At 45.4% G+C, this 18,916-nt stretch overlaps 1 protein-coding gene and 1 long non-coding RNA gene across 6 annotated transcripts in view; one reads left to right on the top strand and one right to left on the bottom strand.

The window, feature by feature from the left end:
• The window catches only part of SRPK2 (SRSF protein kinase 2), a 147,698-nt gene extending 130,294 nt beyond the window's left edge, over positions 1-17,404 (top strand). For 2 of the 5 annotated variants that reach the window (XM_055710946.1, XM_055710947.1), the window contains exons 14-17: positions 7,929-7,998; positions 8,707-8,799; positions 9,252-9,344; positions 15,747-17,404. In XM_055710946.1, coding sequence (XP_055566921.1) covers positions 7,929-7,998; positions 8,707-8,799; positions 9,252-9,344; positions 15,747-15,931 — 441 coding nt within the window. In that variant the 3' untranslated portion in view covers positions 15,932-17,404. The remainder of the gene's footprint in view (positions 1-7,928; positions 7,999-8,706; positions 8,800-9,251; positions 9,345-15,746) is intronic. The other 3 variants (XM_055710948.1, XM_055710950.1, XM_055710949.1) reach the window with 2 other exon arrangements.
• LOC114017025 (uncharacterized) lies at positions 10,894-18,080 on the bottom strand. The gene is made up of 3 exons (XR_003561830.2): positions 17,756-18,080; positions 12,412-15,650; positions 10,894-11,436 (listed from the first exon to the last, which is right to left on the bottom strand). It is a non-coding gene; the product is annotated as an uncharacterized LOC114017025 (long non-coding RNA).
• Between the last annotated feature and the right edge of the window lie 836 nt (positions 18,081-18,916).

Below are 18,916 nucleotides of genomic sequence, written 5' to 3'. Positions count from 1 at the left end.
TTATGATTTGATTCTCTCCAATCCCTAACACAGCCAAGAACGGTGAAGTACCAAAGTGTCTTAATGCCCTTGTAGTCCCACTGGCTTTGTCAAGTCTGGAATCCTTGTGGTACCTAGATGTGGTTCAGAAAATGCATTTCTGGGTTATCTTGCTCTTGGTTTGTATGTAATTTTACTTTATATTTTATATTTATAGTATCTATTTTTATATAAATTATATATTTAATAATGGCTTTATTCCATAACCTTTACTGTTACTTGTGTTTTCAAAAGGACTGTCTGCTAGAGCAGGAGCTGTTGTTTATTTTCAGCCAAAATAAAGCTCAGATACCCTGTTAGCCATGTTGTCCCAGACTCTTAAAGGAGAGCAAGGAGACTTCTTTGTTGTGTTGCTTTGCTTGTACAAGTTCAAAGTCATTAAGGACGTTTTTGGAAGCAGTGCTATGCGAAACCAATGCTCCAGCAGTATTGCCATGACTTTCTTCTTCGCGAGTTTCTGTCCTTCCATACTTCACCCAGTGTGACAGTGGGCACACGTGACGTAGTGTCCTACCAGCTGACTCTGTATTGGTTGCATATGGTATTTCTAATGTCCTCCTTTTCTAAATTTTTTTTGTTTTGAAAAAGTTTGTCAGTTATGGGGTAGCTGTATGTCATTATGTGACCTAAGTCTGAGGCTGTGTCCAGGTTAGGTAAGCAATTGTTCTGATTGTCTCCACCTGTCAGAAATACCGTGTTTGTGAATGGGTAGGCAGGGTGCCATGGGGCTTTGCATTGGGAGCCACGTTACAGTACTGCAGATGCTGTCCTTCATTGTGATTATGATTTTGACCTTGGATGAGCTTCCTCTCCTCCTTTTCTCTACTGAATGTTGATTCACATATTGCAAAAATGTGTGCCTAATACGAATGATATGTATTAATGTGAATGCAGAGTCTAGTAAGGTAGTATCAAAGCAAAGATGAGATGTTGTGCTTTTAAAACCCTTGCACACAACTGAATCACCAAGTTATTTCTCTGAACCTGCACTGAAAGAGGGTTCAAAATATTTTGACCTCATTTGGATGGAATTGTGTGCAAATACATCTTACAGATCCGTGTGTACCCACAAGCTTCAGATTGGAGATTTCTGACCAGTACTCTCACAGAGACTTATCCAGGTGTGCTCTTCACTCTTCCATCTGTGTAGCTCTTGCTGACAGAAGACCTGCTGGTTCAGAGTTGTGGTCAGGTTCTTCATCTCAGTGGGCATTGTTTAAGTTTCACAACATGGCTGCCAAACTCTGCTAAAAGGGCTGGCTCACAAGTAGTCCAGAACACTCTGCGTACTAGTAAACAGGCACGCGTGTCGTGTCTGTGTGGAGTGTGCTCCTCGCCTGGGCTCTGTTAATATGGCTTTGGCTTCATCCTCCGTGGTTTTGATGCAGCTTCCAGGAAAGAAATCCTGGTTTATTTGTATGGGAGTAGCCATTCTGATGAGGATTACTTGTGCTGGAAGCATACATGAATAGAATCACGTAAGGACTCTACCCAAATAGCAAAAGAGGGAGAAATAACTCGGTGATAATGACCTTACAGTTCTGTTTCTTTTGGTGTTAGGTCAGTGAATTAGTAGCGTTGCAAGCCAGCAGCCTGCGAGCTAAATGTTCTAGTTTTTGATGATCTGGCAGGGCCCAGTTCTTGTGCCCCTTAACTTTGAATCAGACTTAAAGGATGAGGGTGAATATCCTCAGGCAAGCACCAGTCCTGTGCGCAGGTGATCTGAGTCTCAGAGTCTTTAAGAAAAAGAAGAAAAAAAAAGAAGGCAGGGGAGAAAAGAGGATGATACAGATCTTTGGAGGCTTGTAATCAGTGTGTGTGTGGTGTGCTGTGAGCCTAATGAAAGAAGTGAGATGCCAGTGGCTCTTCCGGAGTGCAATATAGACTTGTTTGCTTGGTCTGTGCTCAGCAAAGAATGCAACAAAGTGTAACTTCAGGTTTTTTCCCCCAGCTTTGGTGACCTTCCTCTGAGTGTTGCACAGTGCCCTTTCTTTTTCTTTTAGCAGTGTGGCCTATTTAAGTGGGATACTCAGTTTTTGTTATGGAAGGCTAGACGCTGGGAATGTCTCTCCACATTTATTAAATTCTAGAAAATTCTAATTTCCCCTGCTGTGCTAAACCCTATTTTAGTTCAGCCAACAGGGAGGTGCATCTCTCATTTTCACTCAAAAAAGGGAACAGATTTGGAGCCAACAGTGCCTTTGACAGGCTTGAAACCAGCCTTGATCGTTTAATTTTATCAGGCTGAATTTCCACGTTTGCAGTATTGAGAGGGCTGCTTTCTGTGGAGCAGAAACTGAATAGGCACTGCATGCTTTAGGATTTCCTAAATCTCAAAAATGATGGAACACAGCACTCCACTGCTGTTGCCAAGAAATCCTGGCAAGATAAGGGAGTTAGTACTGGCAGAGGGCATCCCGTTGTATTGCTCCTGGATATGACTGCAAGCACCGTAATTCCACTGCTTTTCCTTGTTTATGCTCTTTGGATTGGAAACCGGAAAAACACCTGAAATGATGAGTCTCATCATCTGAGTTTTGTTGTTCATTATGTACAGCCTTGTTTGAGCTGCAGGGAGATGACTGTGTCATGAGCTAGGACATTAACAAGACTATTTTTTCAACACTTATCTGAGGTGGCTTTTGTGGTGAGTTGTGATTCCTGAAATAGCTTCTTTTTATAATAAGAACTAGCAAGTAGATCATAGCTGTAGATCAGCAGGAGGTCAAAGAAGGCAAAAATTGTATTTGGTGGTTTTACCTACCCAAAGAGAATACAAACGATGAAAGAGAATACTGCTGGGGTGAAAGTGAAAGTGGTCAGGCAAACAGCTTTAAAAATTAGGGAGATGCTGCTACAAGATAAGCGAGCTTACAGCGGTGGTTTTTATTATGAGATTTCTGTGCTTGTGAGAGAACTTGGAGGGACAGAATGAAGAATGAGCAGAATATAGTAACTTACGATGTCAAAATTAAACCTACATGTAAGTGCTTGTAGTTCAGCCCCCAGTTTACTACTTTGCGTGATGTCCTGTAATGTGGGGTGGAGAGGTAACTGTCCTTAACCACTCTTCCTGTGTTTAAGCGGGGGGAAAAATGATTGTGTCTCCATGGGATCATGAGTATCATCATGTTAGTATGTGTGAGTGGCACATACCAAAGGTGTGATGACAAGCCTCAGTCTGCACAGAAGCAGTATTTTTAGGAAAAATGGAAAATCAGAAATCTGCTTGAGAGAAAAGAAGTTGTTGAAGTCAGTATGCACATATTTTTCAGTAGGCAGATCCAGTGGAAAATGCTGTATTAATCACTGTACACCCTTTTTGAAGGTGGTGGGTGGACAGCCCGAAGCATTCAAAAGAAAATAATTTTCAAAAGAAACTGACTTTCCAAAGCAACAACTCAGCATGTGCGCGATTCCAAGACTGGAGTACAGCAAATAATAGAAACCTGTTTCTTTTTCAAGCATCCCATGCATGTCGGTGTTGTGTATAACTGGCCTTTCTCACCATGCAGTAACCATGCAAAATGTCCTTTGATTTTCTTCCCATTGCCTGGCCTAGGAAGATGTCCATGGGAGAACAGACTTGTCAGTTGGTATGCATATCTCAAAAAGCTTTTCCCTCTTCTTTCCACGCTCCCACTTACCTGTGGAACAGCATTCTTAAAACTAAGCCTATTTTTGAAACGGTTACAATCTTCTCATTCACAGCTCTTCATTTCAGCTGGGGCGGAGAAACTCTGGGCAAGAGCCAGATCTCAACTGTCAAAATAATAATTCTGGCCTATAGCTTTTCCTTTTTCGGCTGGGGTTTCATAAGAGGAATTCAGGGAGGCTGATGCAGTCCAAGTGAATTGTTCTTCCAGTCCTCTCCCAGACAGCTTTCCCTAGGCGTGCATCCATTTTCAGTCACCAGATTGAGTACACAGCTGTCACACGGTGAAAATGTAGCTATTTCCAATTGTGTGATTAGACACGGATCCACAGTATATGGTAGCGATGCCAACAGTTCAGTGTTGTGGTAGGTTCGTATAGAATTGTGTGGCAGAAAAGGAATCGTAGCCTCTCCAGAGCCTACAGAAGCGACAGTGTGACCATGTATATGAAAGGGTCTCCATCTGCAGATGGAGAAAAACAGTCTAGACTGTTTTCCTGCGATAACCCTAGGAGAGTGATAAGTAGCAATTGCCAGTACAGTCAGTAAGGATGGATGATTGCCTTGCGCTTTTGTGCCATATGTTGTGTGCTGTATCTCATTTGTTATCTCCATATAATAATTGAAATGCTGATTTCTGTTGAGGTAAATGTCAACGTTAAGTAAAAAAGATCATAGTATTTCAAAGTTGGAAGTTTCTGTCAAGAAACTAGTTTTTATAAATGAATACTTTCAAAGGGAAATCGGGTAAGTAAATGTGGTTAATCTGTATTTGTATTTGCATCAAAGAAATAATAGCCAAATTTAAGTTGAAAGAGATCACTACTAGTCTGCCTCCTGCTTGAACCAAGGTTAATGTCAAGGTTAGATGAGGTTGCTCAGAGCCTCATCCAGCTGAGCAATCCATCTGTCAGGATGGCATTTCCGCAGCCTTTCTGAGCAGCCAGTCTCACTGAAGGATTTTTTTCTTCTTGTCTGGTTGGAATTTCCCATCTCGCTTTGTGTCTGTTGGCCTTTCATTGAGAAGAGCGTATCTTGGTCTTCTCTGTTACTGCCTTTCAGACAGTGGAGTGCAGCAATTACATCCCTCCTTCTTCTCCCCTTCTCCAACCTGAACAAACACGGCCCCACCAGCCTCTCCTCCTGCATCCTCTGCCCAGCCCCCTAATCTCTTAGAAGTCCTTCCTGGTCTATCGCCACTTTGGCAGGGTCTCTCTCATACTGGTGGCCCCAAACTGGTTCACTGAGGGGAAGGAGAAGTCGCGTCCCACCGAGGGCTGGTAACATGCTTGTTACATACAGCCCGGTGCGTGTTTGTCCTCCGTTGCCACAAGAGTGCACTGCTGGCCTGTGTTCACCTTGCTGTCCATCAAGGGTCTCCACCTCCTGATTTTATCACGGAGTGACTTAGGAATTGGAGCAGTTTTACAGTTGTGCCTGCAGTTGGGTGCGAAGTGTCAGTAAGCACTGAAGAGTGCTCGGGGAATCCAAAGCAGCAGTGCATTGCCAGAAGCGTAGCTCGGAGTGCGGGCAGCAGAGTGCTCTTCTTTCGGTGGCACTGACTCATTAACAGGACTGTGCGCACTTTCTGGTCTTTCTGGCACTTCGGGCCTTTGGACATCAGCCTAAAGAGCAGAAGAATGCCGATTGATACAATCCAGAGGTGTCATTGTCCTTCTTATGGCTATGTATGTGCTTATTAATGCTGATTCTTTTAAGTTATGGTAAAAACCTAGCTCAAGAATTTATTCTTTTTTACGAGACCCGATTGATTTCATTTACCTTGTGCTATGTAGCCAATCCATCCTGTAAATATCTAGAAACCTATTAGTAGGTTGCTACAGATGAACCTGTGAGGCGTTGTCCTGCATGAATGCGAAGAAGTATTATTGCAGATATTTATTGCAGCACCCAAAAAGCAAGGCTGTCTCTGGGCTGTCCATGTGTGCATCCGAGTCAGAAGATTTTTTTTCATTCTTGGTGCAGAGACCTTTAAAGAGAGTCAGGAAATGGAGTGTCTGAGATGCTGTGGCTCCAGCCCACTGGGCATGGAGTCAAAGCTACACACAAAGGAAGAAAGCAGCGGTATCATCATTTTGAAAAGCTTTAGTTTCTCTTCAGCAAAAAGGTGGTACAAGTATCCCAAATCTGTTAGCGTTTGCAGCTCTTACTATATACAAACTGATCTGATATTCAGTGTATCATAGTGGTATGCCTACTTCTTGTGGTTCTCTATGAACAGTTTTGACCATTTTTCCAACTTAATCTTTGTAGTCCCACAGAGACATGTCAAGCTATTAATACTTCATTTCTTGGGACAGAAGCTGTATTCTTCTGGAGTCTACCTTTGTGGCTAAATTCAACCACGTTTCCATTGTTCTCCAGGAACCTGTGTTAATTACAGCAGTGAGTTTCTCAGTGTCCTCAGAAATCGGCCCCATCAGCATGGTCCAGCTCTTCCAGCGAATATATTGCCGTGAGATACAGAGGGGACTCTTGGGGCTTCTCAGTCTTATCTCAAGAGAATAACAATATTCTCCACGTTGTGTTAGAGACCTCTACCAGTGATCTCTTCTCGCCACTCTAAAAATTTCTTTGGTCCAAATACCTGGTAATTTATTAAAGTCCTTCATATATATTTTTTTTTTCTTTAAGCTGTAAAATGAAAACTTGATCCAAGAGTAGAGTAAGAAAAAGAATGGATGACTTCTTACCAGTGATGGTGACTTTAGAAGCTAAAGGTCCACTCATAGGATCAGTGTCAACAAGGGGCATTCTTGCTTTCTTGGCTGCCGTGTGTGATGGCAATGAATTATTTTGGCTGTAGCCCACTTGGATGGCACTGCAGTTCCCAGCTTGAAAAAGCCAAGTGCCCATAAATAGTCTAAATTTGCAGGTGATTTAACAACTCCAGACTACAAATTGGAACAGAAGCATGTATATTTTTAGGAGACAAATATTTTGTAGTAAATGTTCTAACAGAGTGAAATCCCATCCCAGAAATGTGCCAGGAAGTTCTGCCTGTTTTTTGGAATGATTTTCTGGATCAGATCTTTTCCCTGGTTTTGGAGATGGAAAATAGTTTGAGTAAACCACCTGGAAAGAATTAGATTCCTGTGGTTTCTTGGGTAATTGGTGATCCAGAACAGAAAGAGAAGAGTTTTAACAAATTAGGCTAGGTGAATCCATGATTGTGCACAAGTATGGGCTGTCATAGTTTTTTCAGTGCTTTGTGACATTTAATGTGCATTACACCCATGAAGAGAAACTCAGTTTTGTCCTGACCTAACATAGGGGTTAGCATCCCGTCGAAGTGTTGCAGTGTCCCGAAAGAATCAGTCATCATGGTGTGTGCTCTGGATTCCTTCATCAATGTCAGTCTCACTATTTTACCCCGTGATTGCAGTATTTACTTTGATGACTTCTGATTCAACAAAAATACTTTTTTAAAAAAAACTTTCCAGATTTAGAGTCATCAAGGAACCTTACCCTGTTTTCTAATTTCAAGTGATTAATTGTAGTTCTAAATGGGGTTTTTTTCTGATTCTTTTTTTATTTCTGATTCTGATTTTTTTTTTTTATTTCGGTCCCCACCATGCAAGCTGACGGATAATTAGCCTTCAGTTAGAAATGTAGCTGTTTTTCATATATTTAGAAATACCTCTCTCTCAGCTTCATTAACTTACACATATTTAACACGATCAACAAGACGGCACATTGGTAGGTAAAACACGTTTAATATCAGCTTACACCGGTGCCCCCTTCACACCTCCTGCAGCCGATCGGTGCGGAATCGCTTCCTCTGCTGCCAGGTGCTGTTCGCTGTCTCCCGGGAAGTGCTCCTTGGTCAGCTGGTGGAGCTCCAGGGCTTGCCGGGGAAGGGACTGCAGTTCCACACTCCTTGTCCGTCTCCTTTGTTCATCCTGGTTGAGTAGGTGGGGACGCTTGGGGCTCGGGTGTGCTGCCCGTGTCCAAACCTCCAGCCTCTGGTAGTGACGGGGGCGCTCGGGGCTGAACGGGGGCTCTTTCCTGAGCCGGGGCTCGTGCTGTCGCTGCACTGCGGGAATGACGGTCCCCAGGTAAGTGGCCTGTCCTCAGTCTCAGATCCACTTGTAGCCCTTGAACTTCGAATGTTAATTCCCTCTTGGTTCTCAGATAGTTGTGACGTTTTGCTGACATCTTAAGATTAGAAATTACTTCTGAAATACCCATAAATATGTCTGTTATATTATAGGCTTTTGAGCTTGCGACTGGAGATTATTTGTTTGAACCACACTCTGGTGAAGACTATTCCAGGGATGAAGGTATGAATCTTTTGAGCTGTTGTATGAGTTTGTACGTATTTTCACACTCCTCTTAAATTTCCAGTGAGCTTAGAGTGGAGTTAAGTTTTGTATTTGAGTGAACTGTTCATACACATTGTTTTCAGAATATAAATATGATTTTTTTCTTTTTAGTTTTAAGTTCCATCACTAGCAGTGGGTGGGCAAAAACTGCCTTCTGCAGATACTCATCTACTTAACAACTGCCTGAAGGAATTAAACTGCCCTTCTTGTAAGATTGCATATGTGTGGAAACCTGATTGAGAATAACAACATTTTAGTTTAGAAAAGAAACGACAGATCTGAAGTTTATAGTATTTTCTCTTTATAAGAGTGACACTGGAATAATGTCTACGTTGTGTATTTTTATTTGAATTGGGCAAATACTAATTTTTTTTTAAAATCAGAATTAACTCCTGCTTCCATCTGTATACCTGTCCATTTTCATGCTTGTTTGCTTGTAAATGCTCTTTGCAGTGGTAATGTGGGCATCATTCATTGTTCCTAAATGCTACTAATGATGCCAGAGCTCTGCTGATCCTGGAAACCTCTGCATGGATTTGCTGCAAACATTGTTGATTTGAAACTATTTCTGATTTTTTACTAATTCCAGTTTCTTTCCTCTTCTTTTTTATCCCATCCTTTCCCTGCCCCTTCCACTCCCGTATCCTTTTTTTCTCTCCCTCATAGACCACATAGCACACATCATAGAGCTGCTAGGCAATATCCCAAGGCACTTTGCTCTATCTGGAAAATATTCTCGGGAATTCTTCAATCGCAGAGGTAGTACCTCTTCTTTTTGAAAGGTGCCGTGATGCAGACAGAAGTGGAATTGCTGTTGCTGGTTGTAGATGTCCCACTGAGGAACATTTCCTGAAATCACGCAACAAAAATTTCTTTTGGAAAAACAAAACATGCAGGAATCTGTGACAAAATTTTATAAATTTTTTTTTTTTTTTTTTTTTTTTTTTTTAGCTAAAAGTTCTGGAAATATTGGTACATTTTAAATTACATAGCAAAACTTGTTTGTAGCAGCTGATACTCAAATGTTGTTTTCAGAAGGAAGTTTTGCTGAAAGCATCTTTCCAAATTAGCCACTGAACAGTGTGCACGTATCTTTTTTTACCAGGATCAATCTATTTCTGTCTGTACCGGGCCAGTGTTAGTGTGTGCATGCAATGTACTGATTAAACTGTTGTATGTTTCTGTTTTGCTGGCAATGTTCTCCAATGCAGACCACATAGCATTGATCATTGAACTGCTGGGAAAAATCCCTCGAAAATACGCTATGTTGGGGAAATATTCCAAGGAGTTTTTCACCAAAAAAGGTAACGGTATTTATGCAACACTAATTTAAAGCATAGCACTATCCAAAAGGAGAATATGTTCATTTATGGGTAGTGAAGAAATATATCCGTTTAAATGGAGAGCTCGTATTAAAGAAGAATTTTGGTGTAAACTTGGCTTTCTGAGAAAAGCCATGATTTGCAGTATTCATTTCAATATTACATTTAAAATTCATTTTGGGATGTACTCAACAAAGTGTGGATGATAACAAATGTCTGTGTGAAGTTGTTGTCCAGTGTTCATGTAAACGTACGGAATGGAGCGATGCATAGCTTGCAATGCGATGGAAAATCACCTGTCAGCTACTTTTGCTCGTGCATAGTGGTCCAGCATATGCCACTGACAAGGATTAACCAAGGTGGGAAGGGAATATTGCCCAGGGGGCAGTAGGCACGCAGCTGCATGTAGTCAGTCGTCACGCACTCGGAACTTCCCTGAAGGGACAGCATGCAGAAAAGATCGCTGTGTGACAAGAGTGGTGGAGAAAGCTGCTCTGCTGTGCTCCGTGCTGTCGCACTTCAGACGCTCCGAATTACTGTAATGCCTTAGTGCCACAGCCGTAGGTGATGAGTTAGCTTGTTTGGCGTTGTACAGAAGTGCAGCCCCTCTAAAATTGTCAATTGATACAAGAAAGTAAGTAATCTGAACAAATGCGCTGGGCCTTGCAGTTCTTTTACAAATTTGTACTTTGTCTTTGTTCAGGCTGCCCTTTAAGACAGGTTTTTGACACGTGAAGGAGCGTGGTGATGCTTCAAGAGTCTTTTGGCCCCTCAATATATTGAGACAACACTGTGTTGTATGGAGGGACATGGTATCTCAGGAGCATCCCCTTCTGTGGTGGGGGAACTGCGGGGGCTGTTGGCTGCAGCTGATGAGCACGCTTTCTTGCTGAACAGTGCTGTGGCTTCTTTCTTGCCCGTGCCTGAGCGTGCAGCTCGTTGGCAGCGCTGGTGCCAGCCAGCTGCGTTGGGCACGTGTGGTGCCGGGGCAGCAGTGGCAGCAGCACTGTGCTCTGAGAGGCTGGGACCATGGGCCAGGATACAGTCCAGTGATTCATTCCTCCCTTGCGTGAGAGCGGGCTGGCGTGTGCGTGGGTATTTCTGGTACAGCAGGGACCTCTGCATGTCTTCATCGCCTTAAGGAGGATGTAATGGCATTAAACAGTGTGAAGAAGGGCAGCAGTGGTGATCAAGGGGATGGTGCAACTGCCGTTTGGGGGAGTCTAGAATACCTGTGGCTTTTTGCGTGGAGGGGAGAGTGTTGCCGGAGGAATAATAAAGGTTTACAAAATCAGGAAGTTAGTGGATAAGCTGAAGACGGCTGCAGTTTTCCAGCACCTGCCACGTGAGGGCTGGGAGACACCCAGTGAAAGTTGCGGGGGTGGCTTGAAAATAAGTCCTTCCCTGCGCAGCGGCGAGCTTCAGGAGCCCGCTGCCACAGGGCTCGCAGAGAGCGGCCTTAGCAGCAGCAGCCTGGAAAAGAGACTCATGTCGACCGAGATGAGCAAGCTCAGGGCTGAGAGGCCCACACTGTATAAAGCAGTAAAAGAGGTGGGCAGGGGGCAGCCTCTGGCACCCCCCGCCATAGGAATTGCAGCTGCTGGAGCGTGGGCAGGGCCTTCGGGAAGGCTCCTTGCCCGCCCTCCCTGCCTCTGCCCGCCGCCCCCGTCAGAGGCAGGTACTGAATTAGAAAGATCACCCAGCCTGACCCCCCTTAAAGCATATCTCACGTTCCCGCTTTTCACTTTACACCAGGTGGGTTGGCATTTTTTTAATGATGTCGTAGAACCTTAAAATGACCTAACACAATAACCACAGCGTCTGCGGCGCACAGAAGAGGGTAGTTTGTAAAATTCCCATGAGGTGAAGAGTTCCACGTGCTTCCATGAGATCTTCCGCTGCTAAGTGCCGCTGTTGTCCTGTAGGGCCTGTACGTCACTGACATTCCTCAGAGGCGTCGTCTCCCTTGGCTCTGGGTGGGATTTAAGCACTTTGAAAGACTTGGTTCAGCTGCCACACAAAATGTAAATGCAAGTTTGCTGTGGAAGCTTAAGTAGACTGGATCCCATCTGTTCTGCTCAAAACAGAAAATCTCAAATGCGGGCTGGAGGCGTAATAGCCCAAGCTGCATTTTCAGATCATACCAGTTATTCTACTGTTACAAGTCAGGAAAACTGAAACGCTTTGTGGAGGGAAAATGGAGGTGGTGGGTTTCCTGCTCGCTTGAGATTTTTTTCATAGAATTGGGCACCAGATATCCATTTCTTTTTTCCTGGCCACCTCAGTACTGCCAGCCTCTCTGGTGCCCACGGGAGGGTTCTGTGTTTGATGGGCTGGCAGGGAACGATACAATTCATAAGTTGGCCAGCAAGCATTTTGTACTCATCTGCTTATGACCTGAGCACTTGAGATCAGAAGCCATGCAGTACAGGCCTGGGGCTTCTGCAAAAATTTCATGCTGCGGTGTAGAAGTGGGCTTAGAAATGTAACTGTAGGCTCCTGTTTTGAAAACATGAGCCTTGGGTGAAAATCGAGGAATTACGATTTCGGTGTTGCTCCTGTCCCTAGGCAAGTTCAACCTCAGAGACAAACTTGAAATATTTGAGTTGCCACTGAAGTCATAGGCACAAAAGGAAAGGTGTTACCAACTAACGAGTTTACAGGATTAAGTAAGTCCCTTCTTCTCAGTAAAATAGGAGGGTGCATTTAAAAAAGGAAAAGCATTTATAAGTTACTGCTTAGTCACTATAACACAAATGCTCACATACTTTTTATAGGGTCTCATCCTGACTGAGCCGCGTAATAACTCCAGTGAGTCCTTTTTTCCAGTGCCTTCATGAAAGCTGTTTTGTCTGTAGAAATGATTAATATGTTTTGGCACTAAAACTTTAAAACGCTTTTATGTTTGCTAGGCTGTGGACCCTTTTAGTTTTCTTCTGGTATTTCCTAGCCCTGTTTCCTTGTGACCTAAACCTGTGTGAGATGCCGGCTAGGTGCTGGCTTTGCCCATTGGAAGTTGTACCAAGGAAAAACACTGCTGCTTACTTACCATGCTGGAAGAAAGGAGAGGGCTCTCCTCCACTTCCCTCTCTTCCACCTCAGTACTGTGGGGCCTCGCCAGCAGTTCCTGTATTAGTTCTGAGGAGCGTGTCTTCTAAATACATACTAGCAGATGATATCCCCCTGCTGCTTCCCCAGTCCTTCATGTCATCCTTTTCTTACTGTTCAGTAATCCATATCCCTCTTGTGCGGTGACACAGCTTTGTCTTTGACAAATTCCATAGTCTAACTCTGTTTCTTTGTACTGCAGTCATCAAAGAAAGCTTTAAAATAGCATCTTCCCCCCACCCCCGGCCCTTCAGAAATTTCTTTAATAATTTGTCTGACTTAACATTCCATTTTTCAGAAGGTCTGTCGCTGCCTCCGCTTTGGCCACAGGGGTTTTACAGTTCTGACAACTCTGCTGTCCTCTCAGGATATTTCCTGGGTGCTTCACTATCAAACATCTAAATAAAGAGCTTCTGTTAGGAATCTTTCACTTACTGTTACGGTTTTAGCATTTCTTTGAAAGTCCATGTGAATGGCCCGAGTGGTGTCAGGCTGGTGGGCCTTGTGCTTGTCATGTGGCACGTGGTGGCACTCGGGATGTTCTGCTCCATAACCTTCCTGGCACTGAGGTCAGGCTGGCAGGCCTGTGGTTCCCTGGATCCTTCTTCCTGCCCCTCCTGTAGATGGGTGTCACACTGGCTAACCTCCAGTCTGCTGGGACCTCCCCAGTTAGCTGGGACTGTTGGTAAATGATGGAGAGCAGCTTGGCGAGCCCCTCCCCCAGCTCCCTCAGTGCCCTTGGGTAGATCCTGTTCAGCCCCATAGACTTGTGTGTGTCCAAGTGGAGCAGCAGGTCACTGACCAAGTTCCTTCCTGTCCTGGGCTGTGGGGACCTCATTCTGCTCCTCGTCATCCCTGTCTTCCAGCTCAGGGGGCTGAGTAACCTGAAGGTAACTGGTCTTGGTATTAAACTGAGGCAAAGAAGCATTAGGTACCTCAGCCTTTTCCTTGTCCTTTGTGGCAATGTTCTCCCCCGCATCCAGTAAGGATGCAGATTATCCTTGGCCCTCTGTTTGTTTCTAATGTATTTGTAAAAACATTTTTAGTTATCTTTTATGGCAGCGGCCAGCCTGAGTTCCAGCTGGGCTTTCGCCTCTCTAATCTTCATCCTGCGTAACCTCGTGGCATCCTTGTAGTCCTCCAGAGCTGCCTGCCCCTTCTTCCAAAGGTGGTAAACTCTTTTTCCCCCGAGTTCCACCCACAGCTCTCTGTTCAGCCAGGCTGGTCTTCCTCACCAACTCGTCTTTTGGCACATAGGGATGGCCTGATCCTGCACCTTTGAGACTTCCTTCCTGAAGAATGTCCAGCCTGCCTGGACCCCGTGGCCCTTCAGGGCTGCCTCCCACAGGACTCTGTCAACCAGGATCCTAAACAGGCCAAAGCTGGCCCTCTGCAATTCCATGCTGGCTGCTCTGCTGACCCCCCTCCTTGCTTCTCCCAGAACCAAACCCTCTGTCATACCATGTTCGCTATGCCCCAGGTATCTTCCGACCACACATCGCCCACCAGCCCTTCCCCGTTTGCTGACAGCAGGCCCAGTGGGGCATCTCCCCGGGCTGGCTCGCTGACCAGCTGTGGCAGGCAGTTCTCTTCCGCGTACTCCAGGAACCTCCGTGGCCGTTTCCCGCCCGCTGTGCTGTGTTTCCAGCAGGCGTGCGGTAGGTTGGAGTCCCCCACGAGAACGAGGGCTAGTGACACGCGCCCAGAGCACAGCCTTTTTGTGTTTGACTCGAGGGTACTGATGGGACATGCCCGTACTGGAAATGTACGGACACAGGCCGGCAGGAATCACTTCTGCTTTCATTCTTCTCGACCTCGGCACCCCTCCCACCCTGTGAGATGGGAAGAGGACAGTGGGCGAGCTGTAGGAAGCACATCTTGACTTTCTATTACCAGCAGGTCTCTTCTTTTTCTCTTGTGAGTGATTGACCATATGCACACTTGCTTTTTGGGGATCTTTAAGATAGCACCCAGGGAGCTTCTTTTTCCAAGTGTTGCGCCTTGCCTAGAACCTTCTGCTATGGCCCGAGGCAGCAGAATTGTGTCCTGCTGGCCCTGTGGTGCTTTTAATCTGTGGCATTCAGATGCTCCCCCTCTCAGGGTCAGTCTGAAGACATGGTTTTTTTCTCCTGCTTTGGAACTTTTGCAGCCACAGGGATGTGTAGAAACTCAGACCTGCAAGCTGATGTCTGATGGCATTTTATGGGCAGTAGATTACAGCCAGGGACGACAATTATGTTGCCAAACCACTTGGCTTAAAAATAGTATGGCTCGTGTACCCCCATACTGGACGGTGCAGCGTGCTTGTGAAGCTGTGGGTGTTGGGCGAGAGCCATCACACTCCAGCAGTTCAGGGGACACGCAGGCTCACCACTGTCAGGGTCTCCGAAGTGATTTTTGTAGCATCGCATAGAGACCGCCTGGCTCTGACATATGCCTGGGAAGAAGGGAGATGGCGGGGGAGGAGGCAGGAGAGTCTTTTTCCCCATCGCTGGATGACCTGTGGATAAACCTGGATAACACTGCTGGTCTGAATGGCAGAAGGGTTCTCGCCTCCTTCATTTGTTTTGGTCTGAATCACATTGCCGGGGTGGCCAGATGCCCTCCCTTGATGGAACTCGAGTGCTGCAGCTGCTGCCACCGCTTGTGTGGGTGGTTGGTTGAAGGAGACATAGCCAAAGCGGGCGCTTCCTTCTGTGGAGGGCTTCAGACCCAGCTTCTTGGGGGTGTTTGTCTGAGGGATGGAGCAGAATCTCCAAGTGCCAAACCTCTGTGCTGGGCCTGGTTTGGAACGGATGGCTGCTCGGCTGCGTAGCCTGCAGCTGCCATGCAGCGGGGCAGTGGCCTCTCGGTGGTTGCCGAGACCTCCAGCTTAGGGCTGCAGCAGTGTGCGTAAAGTCTGGGTTTGTTGGCTGCTTAAGAAGGGAAGGCCTGCCGTGGTTTTTTGTCTACGGCGTGAGCGTGTGTGTGCATGAGAGCCTGTGTGTGCGGGAGACGGCATGAAGCCAAAAGGAAGCATCAGAAATGATGTGTACCGTGGAGTCCAGGTGTAACGTACGGTTTGCTGTAGGACTGATTTCTTGGTTTTGACGTCGGCCATCCTCGTCTCCTCTGAGGACCTCGAGCAAGCTTGCCCTGTGCTGCCCTTCCTCAATAACGATTCTCAGCCTGGTCAAGGTGCTGTGAATGCAGAGTGGGAGAAAAACGGAACAGGGATTAGTCGCTACTAGGGCTAACGGGGTCCTATTCTAATGCCACTACTATTTCTGTTTGCAGGAGAACTGCGACACATTACCAAGCTGAAACCTTGGAGTCTTTTTGATGTGCTTGTGGAGAAGTATGGTTGGCCTCACGAAGATGCTGCACAGTTTACAGATTTCCTGATTCCCATGCTAGAAATGGTCCCAGAGAAACGTGCTTCAGCTGGAGAATGCCTTAGGCATCCGTGGCTGAATTCTTAGCAGAGTCTCCCAGCTGTAAAAAAAGCCAGCAACCACTTTCCAATGCATTGGACCTAAATGGTGACTGTCACAAATTCTTTAGCAGGATCACACGTGAGCTGGCTTCAATCCTCAGACCTTTATTTTGCTTGAGGTACTGTTTGACATTTTGCTTTTTGTGCACTGTGTTCTTGGGGAAGGGTAGTCTTTTTGTCTTCAGCTAGTAGTTTACTCACCCACTTTCTTCAGAAAACACTTAACGTGTCTTTAAGCATTGTTTCTTGTGTTGTGTGGCATTCAGATGTCAGATTTTTGAACAAAGGAAACTTCCCCCCCAATGTGTTTTGGCAAGTTTTGTAACTATTTATGAAAAAAAAAAATATTTTAGCTGATGCATATTATATAATTTACGAGTGTAAGAAATTTATCAAGTCAGAACTGAGTTACGGCGAGGAATTGTACAATTTTATCTTCTGGCAAAGGGACGTCATTCTTGTATTATAGTGTATGTAAATGCACCCTGTAAATGTTTATTTCCATTTAAATATGGGACTGGGGACTCAATTTCAGAGTAAAGCGACTAAGTTTTAGAGAGCTTTATAGCAAACCAATTGCATGTAGTGGACTTTAAACTGCTTTAAGGAATTGTGTAAACTTTCTATTCTGTAGCAGTTCCCGTTCATTGGATTTTAAAAAAAGTGGCTCTGGTTTACAGGATTTCATTCCCCAAATGGCACTTTAAAGGAAGGCTAGACTTCTTTCTAATAAAGTATGCATTACCATTTAGCACTCCCTTTTAGAACTTTTGCCTATTTTAAGTGCTTTTAAGAAAAGAAAAATAGCAATTTCCCTTACAATGTGATAGTGAAGACATGGTACCATATGGTGTTGCCTTTTTGTAAGCACTGTAAGTTGTACTATACCTTAAGAAAAAAGAAAATTAAAAGTAGAGCATGAGAACCATTCTCTGTGTAGAATTCCTGATCTTTTATAATAAAAGTGTGTGCTTGGCATCAGTTAAGGAAGGATATAGCTGCAGCTACTTACAGTGCAGCGGGTAAAATAATCCAAGAAACGAGATCATGCTCATTCCATTCATAGCTTTACATGTTTCTAAAACAAATTGCACTAGCTTTCTTCTTTCCCATCATTAGACATACGACTACCCGTTGTAAGATGCACGCAACAATTACTTGTTTCCTAGGAAAAAAAAAAAAAGCAAGCTGCATAGGCTGAAGCTTATAGGCAATACAGATTTTAGAATGTACAGTACGGAGGTGTGTTTTGGCCTCTTAGAAGTCAGTGGGATGAATGTAAGCTTACTTCTGATCTTCATGTAACTATGGTGCCACTTTTTTCTTGACTTTTGTCCATATGAAATTTATTCACATGCCTTTGCAATAACTAGATTGTGAGAAGATAGCCCCATGCTGTAACAATAACCAGTTGTTTGAGGTGCTTGCAGTTGTCTAATTAAAGTGGTTTGTTTTTTCAGACATTGTGCTGGTCATTGGAATCTTTGGTAGCCATGGCAACAGCGGGGCCGAGTTGTGGTGATGGGGCGGGGGGGCTGCCTTAGCTAGGCCCAAGAGAAAAAACAGCTTTTGTGTTAATTCATAAAATACGTCACCTGGTGTAAACCAGAGCGTCCTGAAGGGTAGTATGGCCCCAGGGGCGGTATGTAAGCGGGTGCTAGGTGAGACGTGACAAACCCCCAAGGAAGTATTTCATACAAGGTGTTTAACTACTGCGGACAAGCCGGCGATTACCCCGTCCCCGGTAGGCTGGTGCAGCCGCGCTTCCACAAAGAAACTGCAAGGCCACCCCAGCGTGACACACACGCACCGGTCGGGAGGAACTGGTCCACGTGCCGAGGCCCCGCCAGCAGCTGGGTTTCAGGACCGCGTGCCTTCACCCTCCACACCCTGAGCACTTCACACTGGAACCGCTTTTAATGGCTGCAAGGAAGACACGGGTTGAGGACAATGCCACAATGGACTCCAGAGCTAGAGGTAAACGTTACGTTCATCTTCACACCTGGCCTAGCCCCCAGTAGTGCTTAGTTGCTGCAGCTAATTAGAAGCCTGTTCTTGAATACATAGAAAATCCTCGCGCTTGCGTCTAGCGCAGTTCAAATGCGAGCCAGGCAAGGCGAGTAACTGCAGCACCTCTGCCCTTCGCCTGGCCATGGCGATACAGGGGACTCTGGGACCTCGCGCGGCACCAGTCCTGTTCCACAACAGCAGCTGCTCATGCTGCTGTAAGACCGCACCCCCCGTACAGTGTGTATTTTACACTTTCTTGTATTTGAGACTATTACTGACATCCGTCATGGAGGAATGGAAGGGGGCAGGGGGCAGGACAACCAGATTTGAATGTTGGGCTACAGCGGGCGATGCAGTTTCGTCAAAATCGGTGCCTGAGCAGTCAGGGTGGGGTGGGTTGTTCTGCTGCGGTCAATGGCCTAATCCTGTTCTGCTTCGTGCTAGTACAGAACGGGGTACTCCATGCAACGCCTGTTTTGCATAGACAGCGGTTGCTCAGGGAAGTATTTGTACCGTACTATTTTTACTAACTACTTCTTTGAATAATGGGAGGCAAATCAGAATTTAAAGCAGCCCCTGCCCATTTTTTTTTCCTATGTTAAAAAGAATTACCACCTTTTCCAGTGTGTAGGAACGGCCAATTCCCATCCAGTTTCAGGTTTTCTTTGGTTCCGAGGCGGAGCCACTGAGCAGAGTTTGGTTATGACAGCGGTCACTGCTGAGACGTGAGGACACTGTCACCCACCAGTTACGGAATAACTCTGCACCTGATAAGTAAGTGCAACAGCTCTTCAGCAGCAGGAATATACCCCTCCCTTTAAAAGTACACTGCTCTATAGTTGGTAACGTTCCATACCCTGTTGCAGCACCGCTCACTCAGCTCTCCGCAGTCTGCACTAACAGGAGGGGCTGAAATCCGCCAGAGGAGGCAAACAGGTGGTGCTGCAGCGCCTGTAACCAA

This window comes from Falco cherrug, chromosome 5, assembly GCF_023634085.1.
Source record: "Falco cherrug isolate bFalChe1 chromosome 5, bFalChe1.pri, whole genome shotgun sequence".
Taxonomy (NCBI): domain Eukaryota; kingdom Metazoa; phylum Chordata; class Aves; order Falconiformes; family Falconidae; genus Falco; species Falco cherrug.
This window is presented reverse-complemented; position numbering and strand designations above follow the sequence as displayed.